Consider the following 17566-nt stretch of genomic DNA (forward strand, 5'->3'; position numbering starts at 1 on the left):
CGAAGGGATAAGGGCCAAAGTGGATACATGAGATAATTTGAAGAGAAGGAACAGTTAAAACAAACAAACAAAAAAACCCCCAGTATTTTCAATAAATATATTAGAGTTTTTGCTAATGTTCATTGTTTTCCTTTTCTGTTCCCATACTGGTTTCTTATTTAGCATATTCTGCTGTCTTTTGCTTGCTCTGTCTGCTCAAGGTCTTCTTCTCATTTATTTATGCAGTCATCCAATCAACTCTTATTGAGAGACAGTCATGGTGATAGATTCTGGTAATAGTATCAGGGAACAAGATAGATGAGGTCTTGCAAGATGCTTAGGGTGGAGTAGAGGGGATAGTGGGGAAGACAGAAAAGCACTACACTGTAAATACTCTTGCAATAAAGTAGGGAAACTACAGTATACTAGAAAAGAACTTGGGAAGGCCACTTAGACTTGGGAGGTGACAGAAGGCTTCCTGAAAGAACTGTAGGATAAGTAGGAGAAATGAGAAATTGGCATTCTGAGAAAGAGGGAACTATCTGCAAATTGAAATGTTCATATGGCTGCTGCACTGAATTCCAGGTAAAACTAGAGATAAGCAGAAGCCATTGGTAAGCAATTTTAAGGAGTTGGGCCTTTACACAAGAACAATAAGGAGACATTAAAGGGTTAATGTTATTAAAGGAGTATGATAGGTTTAGATTTGTATTTTAGAATGGTAAAAATGCTTGTAGGATGAGGAATAAAAAACACTAAAGATTTCAGGTTTGGACAAATCAGTGGCTAGTGATGTTACTCCTTGAAATATGGAAGAAGAGGAGATTAAGATTATAAATTTAGTTTTAGTCATGTTGAGTATGAGATACTTGTGTAATATTTAAGAAAAGATCTACAACAGACAATTGGAAAAAAATCTGAAGTTTAGGAAGGAGATATGGATTGGAGTTATAGATTTGGTTTACTTGAAAATCTTGTTAATAGATGGTCTTGCTCATGCATAATATAGAGTGTGAATGGAAGATCTATGAGAGAAGTATGAATAATACTGATATTTAATGACTGGGCCAAAAAAAAAAAAAAGCTACCAAAGAAGCTGGAGAAAATGCAAACAGATAGTTTAAAAGGAACACTAGGAGACAGAAGTGCCAAGAAAGATAATTACTTCATTAAGGAGGGAGTGATTTATAAAGGTACCCAAGCTTGACCTGCCTTCCTTTAGGCTTTCTCTTCCTCTTATACCCTAATCATAGTCCTAAATGCATCCATTTTCTTAAAACTCTGCTCTCAGAGGTGGCAGCCAAATTATCTGATAAATTTATGTAAGACTAGTGTATTTTAAAGCTTAATTTGTTACTCCAACCAGTTAACGTATCTTCACTAAAAGCGTAGATATTTTAAGACAATACCTTTACTCTAAAGAATAATGATAAGGCTGGGTGCAGTGGCTCATGCCTGTAATCCCAGTACTTTGGGAGGCTGAGGTGGGTGGATCACCTGAGGTCAAGAGTTCAAGACCAGCCTGGCCAACATGGTGAAATCCCATCTCTACTAAAAACACGAAATTAGCTGGGTGTGGTGGCACATGCCTGTAATCCCAGCTACTTGGGAGGCTGAGGCAGGAGAATCACTTGAATCCAGGAAGTGGAGGTTGCAGTGAGCCAAGATCGTGCCATTGCACACCAGCTTGGGCAACAAGAGCAAAACTCCATCTCAAAAAAAAAGAATAATGATAATACCAGAAGTACCACCAGTATACTAATCATAGTAATATTAGTAGTACTAGTAGTACTACTAGTAATTGTAACAATAGCAGCTACAAAGCTGTAGTACGCAAAACAGCATGGTATAAAGCGAGACATATAGATTAATGAAACAGAATAGGGAACCAACTAACTTTTGACAAAGGCATAAGGAACATGCATCAGAGAAAAGGTATCTTCCTCAGTAAATGGTGCTGGGAAAATTGGATAGCCATATGCAGAAAAATGAAACTAGATGCCTACCTTTTATTATATACAAAAATCACCTGAAAATGGATTAAATACTTAAACATAAGAACGAAAACCGTAAAACTGCTAGAAGAAAACACAGAAGAAACACTTTAGGACATTGGTATAGGCAAATATTTTTTGGCTAAGACTTCAAAAGTACAGACAACAAAAGAAAAACAGACAAATGAGACTATATCAAACTGAAAAGCTTCCTCACAGCAAAAGAAACAATCGACAGAGTAGAGTCAATCTGCAACATGGGAGAAAATACTTGCAAACTGTTCATCAGACAAGGGACTAATATCCACAACATACAAGGAATTCAAACAACCCAACAGCAAAAACCCAAATAATTACATTAAAAAGTAATCAAATTAGCTGAATAGACATCTCTCAAAAGAGGACATACCTATGGCCAATAGGCATATGAAAAAATGCCCCAAATCACTAATCATCAGAGAAATGCAAATCAAAACCATAATGAAATATAATCCGGCTCCAGTTAGAATGGCTACTATAAAAAAACAAAAACTAACAAATACTGGTGAGGATGTGGAGAAAAGGGAACTTTTACACACTGTTGGTGGGAATGTAAATTAGTAAGACATTATAAAAAAACACTATGGACTCCCTCAAAAAACTACAAATAGAACTACCATATAACTCAGCAATTCTGCTATATTGGTATATATCAAAGGAAAGGAAATCAGCATATCAAAGAGATGCCTGTACCCCCATGTTTACTGAAGCACTGTCCACTATAGCCAAGATATAGAATTAACCTGTGTCCATCAATAAATAACTGGATAAAGAAAATGTGGTATATACACACAATGGACTATTTAAAATAGTAGAAATTCTGTCATTTGCAGCAACACAGATGGAACTGGAAGGCATGTTAAGTGAAGGTAAGATAGGCACAGAATGACAGATATTGCAAGTTCTCTATCTGTGGGAGCTAAAAAAGTTGACCTCATTGAGGCAGTGAGTAGAGTGATATTATCAGAGTCTGGGAAGGATGGTGTGGGGGATAAACAAAGTTGGCTAAAAGGTACAAACATACAGTTATATAGAATGAATAAGTTCTAATATTTGATAGTACAGTAGGGTGACTATACTTAACATCAATGTATTGTATATTTCAAAATAACTAGAATATAGGATTTGAAATGTTCCCAACATGAAGAAATGATAAATGCTCAAGAGGTGATGGATATCCCAAATACTCTGACTTGATCATTATAAATTCTATGCATGTATCAAGATATCACCTGTACTCCACAAATATGTACAAACATTATATATCAATAAAAATTCTGAATTCCATTAAAATATACTAAAAAATCTAGAAAAGTTAATCCCAGGAAAATGTACCACTTGTCGTATAAAACACAGGTTGAACAAAGTACATTAAGAAAACAATTAAGGCGGGGCACGGTGGCTCATGCCTGTAATCTTAGCACTTTGGGAGGCTGAGGCAGGCTGATCACAAGGTCAGGAGTTCAAGACCAGCCTGGGCAACATAGTGAAACCCTGTCTCTACTAAAAATACAAAGACTAGCTGGGCATGGTGGCACAAGCCTGTAGTCCCAGCTACTCAGGAGGCTGAGGCAGAAGAATCACTTGAACCTGGGAGGTGGAGGTTGCTGTGAGCAGAGATCACGCCACTGCATTCCAGCCTTGGTGACAGAACAAGACTCTGTCTCGGGGTGGGGGAGAAAGAAAGCAATTAAAACGCTGTCCTGCAGTGCTGAAATATAAGTTCTCATCTGTAAAATTTTTTTATTTTACTTGATTTCTTGCATAAAACCAGTTATTCGTAAAAATAACAAAAGTTTGCTTTATTAAAAATAAAGTGGTTGAGAGAAGGAAATGAATTATCGGTGGAAAGATGACAGAACATAACAGTGTCATATCATCTTGATAATGTGGTAATAAAACAATTTTGGCACTGATAATCAGATATTTGTTTATAAGTACCCATGGATATACCAGATATCAATTTCTATTCTTACCTATTGCTTAGATATTTTGCATAATATTGAATTGGGTTTTGAAGGCCTTATTGAAATTAATTAGGTAACACAGCATGTTGGTTAAAAATGTGGGCTATAAAATCAAAGTCTGAAATACTGGCTTCAACTCACATACCATTTACCATATACACAAGCAACTTATTTAACTCTGTAATCTTTAATTTCCTTATCTATTTAATGTAGAAATGAACAGAATTTTACTCACAGGATTTGTTGTTGTGTGTGAGGATTAAGTAGGATGAACCATGTAGAAAAGAATTTGATACACAGTAACATTCAATAAAAAGTAACCTATTTTATTATCATCATCATTATCAAGAAAATAATGGTAATTGGTAGTATTAGTAGTAATAGTAACAATAATATCAGCTAACATTTACGGAGTGATTATTATGTACCTAGCATTATACTGTTTAATCGTTGTAACAATCTATAAGGCAGACCATCTTATTACTACATTTTAAAATTCATTTATTTGATTCTTTACAATTTCTGCCCTTTGTGAACAAGTTATTATCACATTTTACAGATCAGGAAAGTGAGGCATAGAGATACTGAGCACTTGTTCAAGTTCACACAGCTAGTAAGTAGAGAAATCAAGATTTTAATATAGGGAGTATGACTCTAGAAAGGAAAAATGCCACTTCAACAAAGACTGAGTCTTAGAGTCAGAGTCACAGAAAGGAAAGTCATTTTATGAGATTTTGAAGTTTGGTCCAAAGTAGATCTTTTAATATAGGAGCTTCATTAAGATTGGATAAAGATCATGATGTAATCATTTAGGATTGATGGATATAGCAAGGCAAGGGGTTGTGAGAGCTTGTTCACATTTGGTGCCTACGAAAGAGGTTCAGTTTCTAAGGACTTGGTTAAGTCATATAATGGCATGGCAATTTCAGAAAAGTTGGGAACTTATTGCCTGCAATAGCCAGTGAGACCCAGGTATCTTCTTAATTAGGGCCAAGATTTGGTTTTGAGAGATGTAAAAGAGGCATCATTTTAAGTTTATTACATTTTATTTTGGCTTGGCCAAGGAATTTCTTATGGAAGTACTTTTGGAATCTCAATTTATTTGGGATATTTCCTCAAACCAATAAAAAACTAGCTCATTAGTTGTTTGCAATTTTGTTTCCTTTTTATTCTCAGGCTCCTTTTAAATAAACAATTTTGTTCATATCAAAAATTCCTCAGGGTGCCTATTATAATTCTTCCATAGCAAGACTCTCACTAACAAAACAGAAAGAGAACAAGGAAGGTTCTCATAGGTTGATCAATGACCCAGGGAAACGTTTATCTAAAGGACACCAGTCTTACAAGAAACCTGAAACTTGGTTTTCAGGGCCAGCTTGCAAAATACTTACTGAGGCCTATGTCTATGTTTTTCCTTATGAACGTACCCCTTACAGAGATATAACAAAAAATGACAAGGATAGACAGAGACAAATAGTAGCGTTATTGGTAATAAGACAGATTTTCACCAAGGATAAATGCATTTTCAAATTTAGTTAAGATTATCAAAGGGGTCCTAAAAAGGATTCCTTACTCCTAGGACACAAAATAAAGTTGGCAACTAGGGAGCTCAAAGAAAAGAAATCAAAGTTCAATCTAATGCAAGACTTTTCTCACTGTAACAATTGGAAACACTCCCCATACCCTAAATTGGAGGTTCAAAGGGGCTCAGAGGAATTTATTTTTTTGAGGTGTGAGCCACTGCACCTGGCCAATATAATGGTCTTGGGCAAGCAATAATTGTGTTTGCCCAAGGGTTTGGAGCTAAGATAATAGATTTACAAAACAAAAAAGGAAAAATTTACACAAACTCCATGAATTTTTACCTTTGTGAAGATCTCTGTTTTGTTAATTGTGAAATAAAGATCAGCCACATGAGCACTCCGTGCCCATGTGACCCAATCCCAATAAAAACCCTGAACATTAAGGCTCAAAGAGCTTCCCTGGTTGGCAATACTTGATGCATGCTGTCATACGTTGCTGCTGGGAGAAATAAGGGCAACTGGAAGCTTGCACCTGGTTTCTCCTGGACTCTGCCCTATGTATCTTTTTGCCTTTGCTGATGTTAATCTGTATCCTTTCACTGTAATAAAGCATAACCAGGAATATAACACAAAAATAATGCTGACATCCTGCTAGAAATAGAAATCATTCAATTTGCTAAAACTCCCAGTGGTATGAGTATCAGTAGACCTGTTTCAGTATGATTCCCCTGTACTTCTCTTGATAAAGATCAGGAAGAAGATGGGATGATGTCATTAAGCTATTAAGTTATAGAGAACAATAATAAAACAATTAGCAATTATACAGCACTTTTTTCTTAGGATCCCAAATCTTTTAAGACACAATTTTCTTTTCTTTTTTTTTTTTTTTGTTTTTTTTTTTTGAGATGGAGTCTCGCTCTTTCACCCAGGCTGGAGTGCAGTGGCGCAATCTCGGCTCACTGCAGGCTCCGCCCCCCCGGGGTTCACGCCATTCTCCTGCCTCAGCCTCCCGAGTAGCTGGGACTACAGATGCCCGCCATCTCGCCCGGCTAATTTTTTGTATTTTTAGTAGAGACAGGGTTTCACCGTGTTAGCCAGGATGGTCTCGATCTCCTGACCTCGTGATCTGCCTGCCTCGGCCTCCCAAAGTGCTGGGATTACAGGCGTGAGCCACCGCGCTGGGCCTAAGATACAATTTTCAATGTGACATCATTTCAAAGATACAGATAAGGAAAACCTATTATAGTTCCTTTTTATAAGATAGAAAAATGAATGATATACAAAGTTAAATGACTTCTGAGTTAATGCTATTAGTGATCAAATCAATAAATAAAATTGAGCATTCTTTACTCTTGGTTTAGGGTTCTATGTTCTAAAACATGCTGCCTGTGAAGTTATTATATGTCAGGAATTCATATTCACAAAATGAGTATGATACACCCTCTTGGGAGCCACATATTCTTTTTTTAGAATTAGCCTCTCTTCAGGAATTTACATTATTTTTATTATTATTTTCAGTTAGTTTGTTTTCAAATAACTTTTGGCAGTGGAACAATTAAAGAGAGGTTCAGAGTCACAGAGGAGCTCATTCCTACCCTCCTAGGAGTGTATCCAAAGTTCTGGTGTCAGCTTGCAAAAACAATTAGATTAAGGGAAATATTTATTAATGTATTGATACTGGTAATATTTTTAGAAGGTAAAAGCCCTAATATTCATATTTGTCACATAAATGTTCCCCATTGCTTTTCTTCTTTTTTTTCAACAAAATATCATTTTTAGCTTTATAAGCTCTAGTTTAGCAGCCCACCAGAAATGGTAAAATACTTACTGGCTCTGAGAATGTTCTCCTTGCTGCTGCACCTGGACTGGACCTGTAGAAAGAGCATAAACTCAGTAATTTAGGGTTTATAGCATGAATAGGCAGATATGCATATTTAATGGGCAAGCTCCTGAGGTCTAGGAGCAAAGGCTTTATATATTAGTATTTCAGATGTCATAACATGTTAGTAAAAATGTTATACTTGTTTCATCTTTTTTATTTATCTTTTCCTTAAAGAAAGAACTGACTTCCAGAAAAAAATTTGGGGTATAATATTGTAAATTACACAGAGATAAACCAAAGGTGATTCTGTATTCATTTGTATTTAAAATCGGTATATGGAAATTTGTTACTGTATATTTAGTTGTAAATATTGGCCCTTAATATTAAGGCATTTAGTATATCTCTTGACTAGAATAATAGTAAAATTCAAGTAATAAAGTTGTAACTAAGTATTCCATTATAGTAATTTTTTAGTATGTATATATATTAATGGGAGGAAAATAGAGAAATCCTTGTATAACATTTACATTTGATTCTGATAACCTGTTACTTATTGATCCTTATATAATATTTACATTTGATTCTGATAACCTGTTACTTATTATCATAATTTATCATAGTTATAATATTGATTATGAAATATGCTTCTGTTGAAAATCAATGAAATTGAACAAATTTATTTACCAGTTCTTAGGTGTATATAGAATTTATCAATCAGAAACCCTTATGCTTTGACTCAAATGTTTAGGTCAATGTGAAACATTCTTTTCAATGTGACAAAACTGTTACATTCAAGGAGCATGGTACATGTAATTAACATGTTGTTAATTTCAAAGGAAACTGTATTTAAGCTCCAGACCTCCGCTTCCCATTCCACAGCAGCTTGCCACAAATGGATATATACACAACAAATTAATTTCTATAGTTCAACACAATCTACTATCATAATGAAACAACTTATGAAAGGAATGTTGCAACTTAGGGTGGGTTATGGTTGTCCTTCCCTGAAAAAAACAACTGTTAATGTTTAAAAAAAGACAATAAAAAAGTCACAAACATACATACAAGAAAAAAAATACATACACACACACACACACACACACACACACACACACACACACACACACACCAAAAAAAAAAAAAAAAGGAAAAATAATTCCAAATGTTAGTTATTCTCTTTTGGCCCAGATTGTTCAACTAGTTTTAAACATACTAGAAAGAAAAAGCTAATCTGAAGATAATATTCTTATATTCTTTTACTCAGAAGTCTTATTTAAGAACAATTCTGGACCAAATGGGAAATAAATCAATGACTGCTTAAAGAAAATAATACAGGGAAGAAGTCGCAAAAATGAGGAAAAGAAAAGTAAGAGAGAGAGGTTTGAGGGTGTAAATCTAGACAATGGAAAATAAAGTATGGAATTACAGAAGCGGACAATATGTAAATGCAGAATGTTCTGCTATTTCTCATTAAAAATTCATACCAAGAGGGTAAGAATGACTAATGAACTTGCTGCAAAATAAATAAGCAAGTTGCTATACTATGGAATGAACATAAGTGTAACTATACCACTACAGCCTTAAAGAAAAGAAACACACACTAACAGACAATAGACAAGCTTAATAAAGAGAGAAACTACATTTCAAAAAGTGATTCAAAGAACACAAGAGAAAGTTAGAAGAGTGAGAGAAAAATCTGGGAGAGAGAAGGAAAAGAAAGGGGGAAATGTTAAAAGACAAAAACAGAGTTCAAAGAAGTCAAATGGAAGTCAAGAAAGTCTTCAACAAGATGTAGAAACAGAAGGAGCCCAAACCCATAGCGCAAAGCGATGTTTGCGAATGGAAAGTGGCTCCTTTGATCAGTAATAGTTACTCTTAAGTCGTAGCCTCTATTCCTCCAGAGTTCATCTTTAAGCCCTTCCAATCTAGAGTGGAGCTAGTGTATGGATAGAAACAAGAGATTTACAATGAACAGAGCAGTTCAGATGAGTAGTTCAAATTGTCTCATAAAATGTTCCAACAGATTTATATAATGCCTCTTATATACATTTTCTAATGTATATAATGGAAATGGTGGTGAAGAATTAGTTGGCTTTACCAAAAAAAACCCAAACCAAACCAAAACAACAACAAAATACCCTCTCCCGTTCCGTAGGTAACTTAAAAAATTAACAACCAAAATCATTCATAACATGAATTGAATAAAGAAACCCAAGTGTTGCTTTGTGGCACCTCAGTTTAGAACTACATATTTCAAACAGCTTTGGTGGAGAAATTTGGATGATGAAAACAATTCAATTCCCTGAATCTGAGCATTTACCAAGGTTCATAAATTGCCAACAGCAGTATAATCAATGCTTTCCCATTTATATTACATTGGCTATTTGAACCAGATTTGGGGAGAATCACTTTAATATCAATGATTATAAGAATTCCTTTAGTGATCTTGAGTATGTGTGTGTGTATAAATCAATCAATCAATCAACCTATACACCACTGAAGAAAACAAAAATTTAAAAATGTTGTTTATTATTTATGCATGTAGCAAATAACTTTTTCTCTTGCACCATGAAACTAGTCCTCTTTATAATCTGTACTTAATTTTATACAATTTCAAAATGAAAATTTTACTTAACTCACAATGTAATGGCATACACTTGAGAAACAACTACTGTTCTTATGGACTATAAAGAAGGTAACACAGATCTGTCTCAAGTTTGATGGCTTCTCGTTTTTTTCTTTATGTTACCCTGGCTTTACTCAATGGGAAAAAAAGGAAAGCCTGGAAAGCAAAATAAAACAGATTTTGGCCTAACGTTAAATTTGTCAGGGATCAGAAATAAAAGGTATGGCATCTGATTACCTTCTACTTTATTCTGTTGGATCATGTTATTTTACTTCAGTTAACATCTGACTTTACAGTATTGACAAATAATTCCCCTTCCAATTGGAATCAAAACTAAAACAACATGTAGGAACAGCATATTATATTAAGGTCAATGGAGAAAATAAAAAAACATGAAGGACTTAATGAAAACATAGGGTATTCATTTACTAATCAAGATTGTTTTGAGACATCAAATAATTCATTTCAACATGTGTTTACATGTGTAATATAATTTTTGCTGAAGATCACATCGTCCATTAGGAAATCTTAAGATGTGAAACAGAAAAACAGAAGGGAGAGCACATAATAAATGTAAGGAACAAAAGTGAAAATGCCTTAAAAAAAGCTGAGGAAATTTTAACAAACAACAACAATCTTTAGATACAGTTAGAGAAATCACTTACCTTATGCTTAGGTCATAACAAGAATAGCACAGTGTTTAAAGTCAGCTCTTCATTATGGGAGGTACAATTGAAAGCCATAGGTTATAATAACATGAATTGCTACACAGAAATGAAGACTTTTTCAGCCCAACATGAAAAGCTAACTTATGGGAGAACATTTCAACTTATGTTAAATGCAACATGAAGAACAATTGAGGGTGTAAACATCAAAACACACCCAAACACATGAATCTCACACCAAAAAGAGAGAGATGGCCCAATCTCTCAGGACACAGAAGATTTAATCTGTGACCATAATTTGTGACATATAAGGGAAGGCACATTGCTTTAACAGTGAAAGATGCATGCATAATGTATAACCATCCATTTACCTCCCCACCCTCCACCCCACTTGTACACACACAAGCCCACTAAGATACAGGGAAAGAATGTAGTGCCAAGCTGTTATGAAGAAAGCAGGACACACGAAAGCATAGCAGTGGTCACGTGATTTGAGAGGTGTTCTTCCCTTAAACCATCCCATCACCATGCTTATTTTAAAGAAGCCAGGAAAAGATTCCCTTTCAATGCTGCAGTAGCTACGAGCCCCCAGCTTGAAGCTAGTGTGTGGAATTTTGATCACCGTTCCCTGCGATGTCAGGGGCTCTCCAGTGGAAGCCAGATGTACTGTAACACCAGTTAGTGGGGGTACAAATGTGTGAATAACAAACATCCTTTCCCTTCTGCATTTCACAGAAGTGAGGGAGGAGAGAAACAAAGAAAATAAAACCCGTGTTAAGAATAGGTTCATAACAATGTAAGAATGTATAAGTATTAAAATGGAAATTACATTTGATTGCAGGTTAACACAAATCAGGTTTCAAAAAATTGCCTATTTTGCTGCTCACCAGGCTAATTTGTATTCCTTTTCTTGTAAATGGTATACAGTATGGCTCATATTGAAAAATTCTGAGCACTTGGTCAGATGGGGTCAAAGTCAAGAACAAAATAAGTCATCTTCTTTGATGGACATTAGGAAAACTATCTTTCCATTTTAAACATGACTTTATTGGCCACTAATCACATTTTAAATTAGGAATTAAGTTTCTGTTTAGCTGCGTACTTATATAATCTGAGAAGTCCTCTGTTTTGGAAAGACGCAATTTAAATTTTAATCTTTTTACATTGTTAAAAAAGCAAACAACAAAAAAGTTATTTATAAACTGTTTCCTAAGTACTCTTCTCTATTATCAATATAAGGGCTATTCCTGTCAATAATAGGCTTATTTCAGCTCTTCAGAAAAAAATTCAACTTTGCTTTCATATTATTGGTGACAGTAGTTAACTTTATCCATTTTATTCTTTTTGTGTGAGATGAACTTTGATTCATGTGTACATCCCAATTTAGTTAGCAGATGTCTAAACTGTTCAATGATCATGTACTCATTTTCTCTTCTTCTTTTTATTCTTAGCAGGCCAGAATATCTTCACTTTCCCTTTAATGTGGCTTTGGTATTTTAGGCTCTGGGCCCTCCCATAATCTCGGTTTCCTCACAGAAAAAAATAAAGATTGTGGCTCAAAGGAGATAATGCATTCATTAGTGATTTTAAGCTATAAAAATGAAAATAAATGTCAGTAGTTGTTATGATCAGTGGTGCCACTGACAGCTGTAAAATAACTCTGTGATTACACACCCTCCTCATTATAATGTAGGCAAGCTCTTGTTTCTAACCCAAAGAGAGGTGGAAAATTCTATGTGTGGTTATATGTTTCTCATTAGGGATAGGCCAGAACATTTTGGAAATGTCATAGCCATATGGCCATATGCATGGTAGGCATGCAAGCCATATAATGTAAGGCATGGAGCAAAGTCTCAACCAGCTCCTCTAGAAACTGCCTTGTATTCTTGAGCTTTTAGACCTTAGACAAGCTGTTGCCTTTCTCTGGAATACACTGTTGCTTATTTTCTGATGCAAATACTACTTGTCCTTTAAGATCCAGCTTAGATTACACCAGCCATTATAAAAACATTCCCAAGTTCCTCAATCAGAAATAATTTCTTCTTTCTCTAAACTCTTTTAGCAGTGTTGAGATATAATTTACCTACCATAAAACTCATTCATTTTAAGCATAAAAGTATTAAAAGTTTGATCACTTTTAATAAAGTTATATGGCTGTGCAACCAACACTACAACCTAGGTTTAGATTTGCCTAGATTCTTAAGGCATCTTATTTGAACTTCTAATACAGGACTTATAGAAGTTTACAATATAGAATATGAGTTAATAGTTACTCATATTCCAATGAATGATATGAGTCCCCAAGCAGACCATAGGTTCTTAGAGTAAAAGGATCATGACTTTATCCTCTTTTTATTTCCCACTACATTAAATATACTGCTTTGTACCGAGGAAACATTTGCTAAATCTGAATGTTTATTTTGTAGTGATTATTTTTCTTTTCAATCTCAGCAGACTCAAATTTATTTTTAATAGTATAAGTATGATCATAGCCATTCTTGTACCTGTTTTATCAGCTCACAAAGAATTTTTACTTATTTGGGTCTGACAGTATTGAGAGATAATATGAGAAGTATGTGGATTATAGCTAAGGATGTCTGGGTATCCTACAGAATGATCTCAAGAATTTAGAAATTAATATTACTTAAGGTAAGCAAATAGTGACATTTGGAGTCCAATAAAGGTTTTCTATACCAAGGGTTTCAGATTAGGTTAAGAAGATTCCTTATTTTCTAAGAGAGCAGGATGTTTTATATCTTACATGGTCTGGTCACTATGATGACAGAGATGATAGAAATTTTTGATGCATCATGGCTTATTTTGACTTTAGTTTTTCTACCTTATTAAACTTATTTAAGAGTAATCAGTCTCTGAAAGAATGAACTTCTTTGAGTACCATCTACTCACAAGATTAAGAGGAGAGAGAAAAAGGGACTCATTTACTCAGATTACTTGCCTCTTTAGCCTACCCAGAAACAGAAGCAAAAGTTTGATTTAAATAACATTAAGCCAATAACTCTACAATCTTAGACTCTTACATTCTATTTCTTTCTCTTCTTACTTCTTAAACACAAATGGATAATTGTTCTAGAAAAGTTTTTTCCCATGGTTCCATTCATGCATCACTTTTTGGAATAAATTAGGATGCAAGTATTTGGCTTGAGTTTAATGATAGCTCTTATGTGTTTAATTAGATTTATGATATCACAGCACATATTCAACTGAAGAACTCAAAGAGTTTTGGCTTTTTATGACATGAAAGGCAGTATGATAAAGAGGATGTCCTTTGGAGTCCCATGGTATAATTTCCAATACTGGATTTTCCTCTTCCTAGCTGTGTAACCTTGGATGTGACATTTAACATCTAGAGCTTTAATTTCCTCATCCATAATATGGGGAAAATTAAGTAGGGTAATGTATGTGAAAGTGAAAACTATTGTAAGTAAAAATAAAATAGAAATTGAAGTTGTTATTATTATCTTTACAAATATTTTAAGTCACATATATTTTATATAGGTAGAATCTGAGGCACAATAAGAATAAAGAATTTGCTACAAATCATGCTAGGAATCAGTGACAAATAATAGATGAATTGCCAACTTCTAGACTAAAGCTACAGAAAAAATCTGAGTAAAGGTCTGAGGTTAGCTCTGCTAGGATTAATCTAATTCTGTGTTGTATGATTTTAGTAAAGTTATCTCCTCTCTATGGGTCTTAGTTTTCTTATCTGCAAAATATGGATGTTTCTAGGGGTTTTAACTCAGGTCAATGGGTCCCTTGAGAGAATCTTGTGGGTAAAAGACAGGTCCATTCATTGGGACAGAGAAATGAAATTACAATCTTTATACTTAAAAATCTGATTAATATTTATTATCTTCTTTCATCATGAGCTCAGGCAACATATCACAGTAATATTAACAGAACCTCTTACTTCAATGGTTATAAATATCTTTTTGTTTATAGTGATTTCAAATTATAGTAGTTATTAGATCTGCTCCTAGTTTGTTATTTAATGCATTTAAAAATAGGCATTTATTATTATATTGCAGTTTGTTTTAGAAGTTATTTTGATCATGATTTGAATTGGTTTTCTAATGTTATATATTTTATTTTATACACTTAAAAATATTTTTATGAAAAAAATTTCTGTAGGCTTTGACCAAGTACCACATGGGTCCATGCCAGAAAAAAGGTTAAGTCTCTGAGCCAGATAATTTCCAAGCCTCCTTTTATCTGCAGATTACAGCTATATGAAACCTTTCCCACCTCTATTTGCTGTCTTTTATCAAATCAGATATAAAAGGTATCCTTTTTTTTAAGAAAATTATATAAAATTGGTCAGTGAATTAAACAAGTGCCCATTTAATAGACCAAAACAAGAAACAAAAAAGGAACATTATTGCTTAAAAAAGTTATTAAATCCTCAGGGTTAAAAAAAATTCTGCTTCAGTTGCGCTTTTCCCGTTGGTTCAGATGGACTAATCATTTAACAGTAATCACATTTAAAAACCTCTAATCAAAGGTGAACTTCCATACACACACACATACACACATAAAAACAGACACACGTGTGTATGTATCCATAACCATTTATTCTTTGAATTCTCAGTCATTTGTTGCTCACTGATAGAGAGTAGCAATGTTATTTTTTATTTTTATTTTTATTTCCCCGAAATGGAGTCTTGCTCTGTCACCAAGCTCGAGTGGAGTGGCATGATCTTGGCTCACTGCAACCTCCGCCTCTCAGGTTCAAGCAACTCTCCTGCCTCAACCTCCCGAGTAGCTGGGACTACAGGTGTGCGCCACCATACCCGGCTAATTTTTGTATTTTTAGTAGAGATGGGGTATCACCATGTTACCCAGGCTGGTCTTGAACTCCTGACCTCATGATCTGCCTGCCTTGGTCTCCCAAAGTGCTGGGATTACAGGCGTGAGCCACAGCGCCTGGGCTGCTATTTTTTTTTTAATCTATGTACAACATAAGAGTATGCCGGCAAATAGACAATATTTATAAGCAAAACAATTTTATAAATCTTTTCCAGGTGACCATTCTTAAATGTTTTCCCACTGTTATAAACATTTTCATTGTCAAATTCCACTGAGCTTCCTAAGTTCTAGGTTAATGTGAAAAATACTTCCTTTTCAGTATTGACCCATTCTTCAAGAAGTTGGAAGTGTGTCAGGTTATATAGCTGGTGAAGTTAATTATAATTACCACTGAAAATCAAAGCTTGTTTATGCTTCTTTATAGGTAACGTGGTGAGTTCCTTATTTGTTCTTAAATAAAATATTATAATATGTAGAACACACTTTCTATTCTTTAGAACTGGTTATCATCATGACTCAAGGAAATATGAATTTAATCATCAATGTTAAATGTTCTTAATGTATTTCCTATATAAAGTTTTAATTCCAAGTTGAACCATGCTCAGTGACCTCTGGAAACTTTACAAATCGCCCAGGCTGGTCTCCTCTTGGAACCAACAATAGTTTTGGTTTGGTGCTTGTTCTGAAAATTTTAATGTTGATCATAAATATGAAGAAAAATTACTACCCAAATTATATAATGTATTATAAAGCTAAATGAAGTATTTTTGGCTAAGAGGAATTTCAGATTATTCATTATTTACCAATCTTAAGATGAGTAACTGATTATTTTACAGAGTAATTACTCTTCATTATAAAGGTTAGAAGGTAGGAATTATTACTGGTTTTAGGTCATACAGTAAAGTAGTAATAGAACTTGGTTCTCTTGGCTTCCAAACTTAATTATCTGTAAACTATCAATCACTCTACCTTTCTAACCTAACAATGACAACCATTGCATTCCTAATCACACCTTGAATTTTCATTGCCTCTTTGCTCTTGACTGTTTCTCTTAGCGATGAGAACCACTGAGAATAGGGATTTCAATGTAGGGGTGACGGAGAATGGTATAACAAAAGAACTTTGGGGAGTAGTATTCTGGAAACAAACTGTCTAGATTTGAATTTTGGCTCTACCATTATTAGCTGTATAACACTGTATAAGTCATAACCTCACGTATAAATGAAGATAATAATAATATCTATCTCACAGGATATTTGTAAAGAAAATAAGAATACATGTAAAGTACTTGCTTAGAGATATATGTAAAGTGCTTGCTTAGAGAGTATTTAGCTCAGAGTTAACAGTATATATTGTTAGCTATTACTATATTGTTGTTCCTACTATTATCCTTTTGTTTGGATGATATTCTAGGCCTGTAATAAGAAATGTTGATTTTTTTTGTTTTGCATGTGTGTGATTTTGACAGTTGTCAAAAGTAAGATCAAGTAAGATTAATTTAGGTGAGTATGTGAACAGGAAGTTTGCAGAAAATATTGTTTAATTCTAAAAAATAGAGGCCAAGGAATAGATAGTCAATAATATAAAACCTTGAATTATTGAGTATTTGTAATTATTATGCATTTTCTGACACTTCTGGAAGAAAGTCACATTTGTTTTCATTGAGCGTGAAGTTTGAAATACTGAGTTTTTAATTAGATTTAATATTCTTAGTTTTCATTCTTAAATGTTATGTCCTATCACCTATTTGGTGATAAAAAAAACCCTAATGTTTTACTCATTTCAGTGTGGCTGTATTGTTTTCCTTTCTAAATCATATTTTAGTATTGATTGAAAAAGTTGTGACTTTATTTTTCTAAATGCTTAACTAGCATTCATAAGGCACATGAAAGATGTACAAATATATGTCTATACTGCATTAGTAAAGTAGCAGGAGCTTAGAAAGTGTGTAGAAAAGTTTCTTCGAGAAATATATAAGAACTAGCATTCTGATGCCTAGTATTACAGCTATGTATGGCATACATTATGTTGCTAATCAAGCCTCTCATGATCTAACCAAGTAATAGTTAACAAATATAGTTTAATAATATAATATATAACTGATTTTCAGGATGAGCAATATAG

At 34.0% G+C, this 17566-nt stretch overlaps 1 protein-coding gene across 16 annotated transcripts in view; it reads right to left on the bottom strand.

Annotated features, from left to right (window-relative positions):
* The window catches only part of GPHN (gephyrin), a 667615-nt gene that overhangs the window by 159396 nt on the left and 490653 nt on the right, over positions 1–17566 (bottom strand). For 12 of the 16 annotated variants that reach the window (XM_032179254.3, XM_032179251.2, XM_032179248.2 and 9 more), the window contains one exon: positions 7331–7373. In XM_032179254.3, coding sequence (XP_032035145.1) covers positions 7331–7373 — 43 coding nt within the window. Of the gene's footprint in view, positions 1–7330; positions 7374–9197; positions 9261–17566 lie in introns of all 16 variants that reach the window. The other 4 variants (XM_032753695.2, XM_032753694.2, XM_032179244.2 and 1 more) reach the window with 1 other exon arrangement.

Source organism: Hylobates moloch, unplaced genomic scaffold, assembly GCF_009828535.3.
Source record: "Hylobates moloch isolate HMO894 unplaced genomic scaffold, HMol_V3 SCAFFOLD_16, whole genome shotgun sequence".
NCBI classification, from domain to species: Eukaryota; Metazoa; Chordata; class Mammalia; order Primates; family Hylobatidae; genus Hylobates; species Hylobates moloch.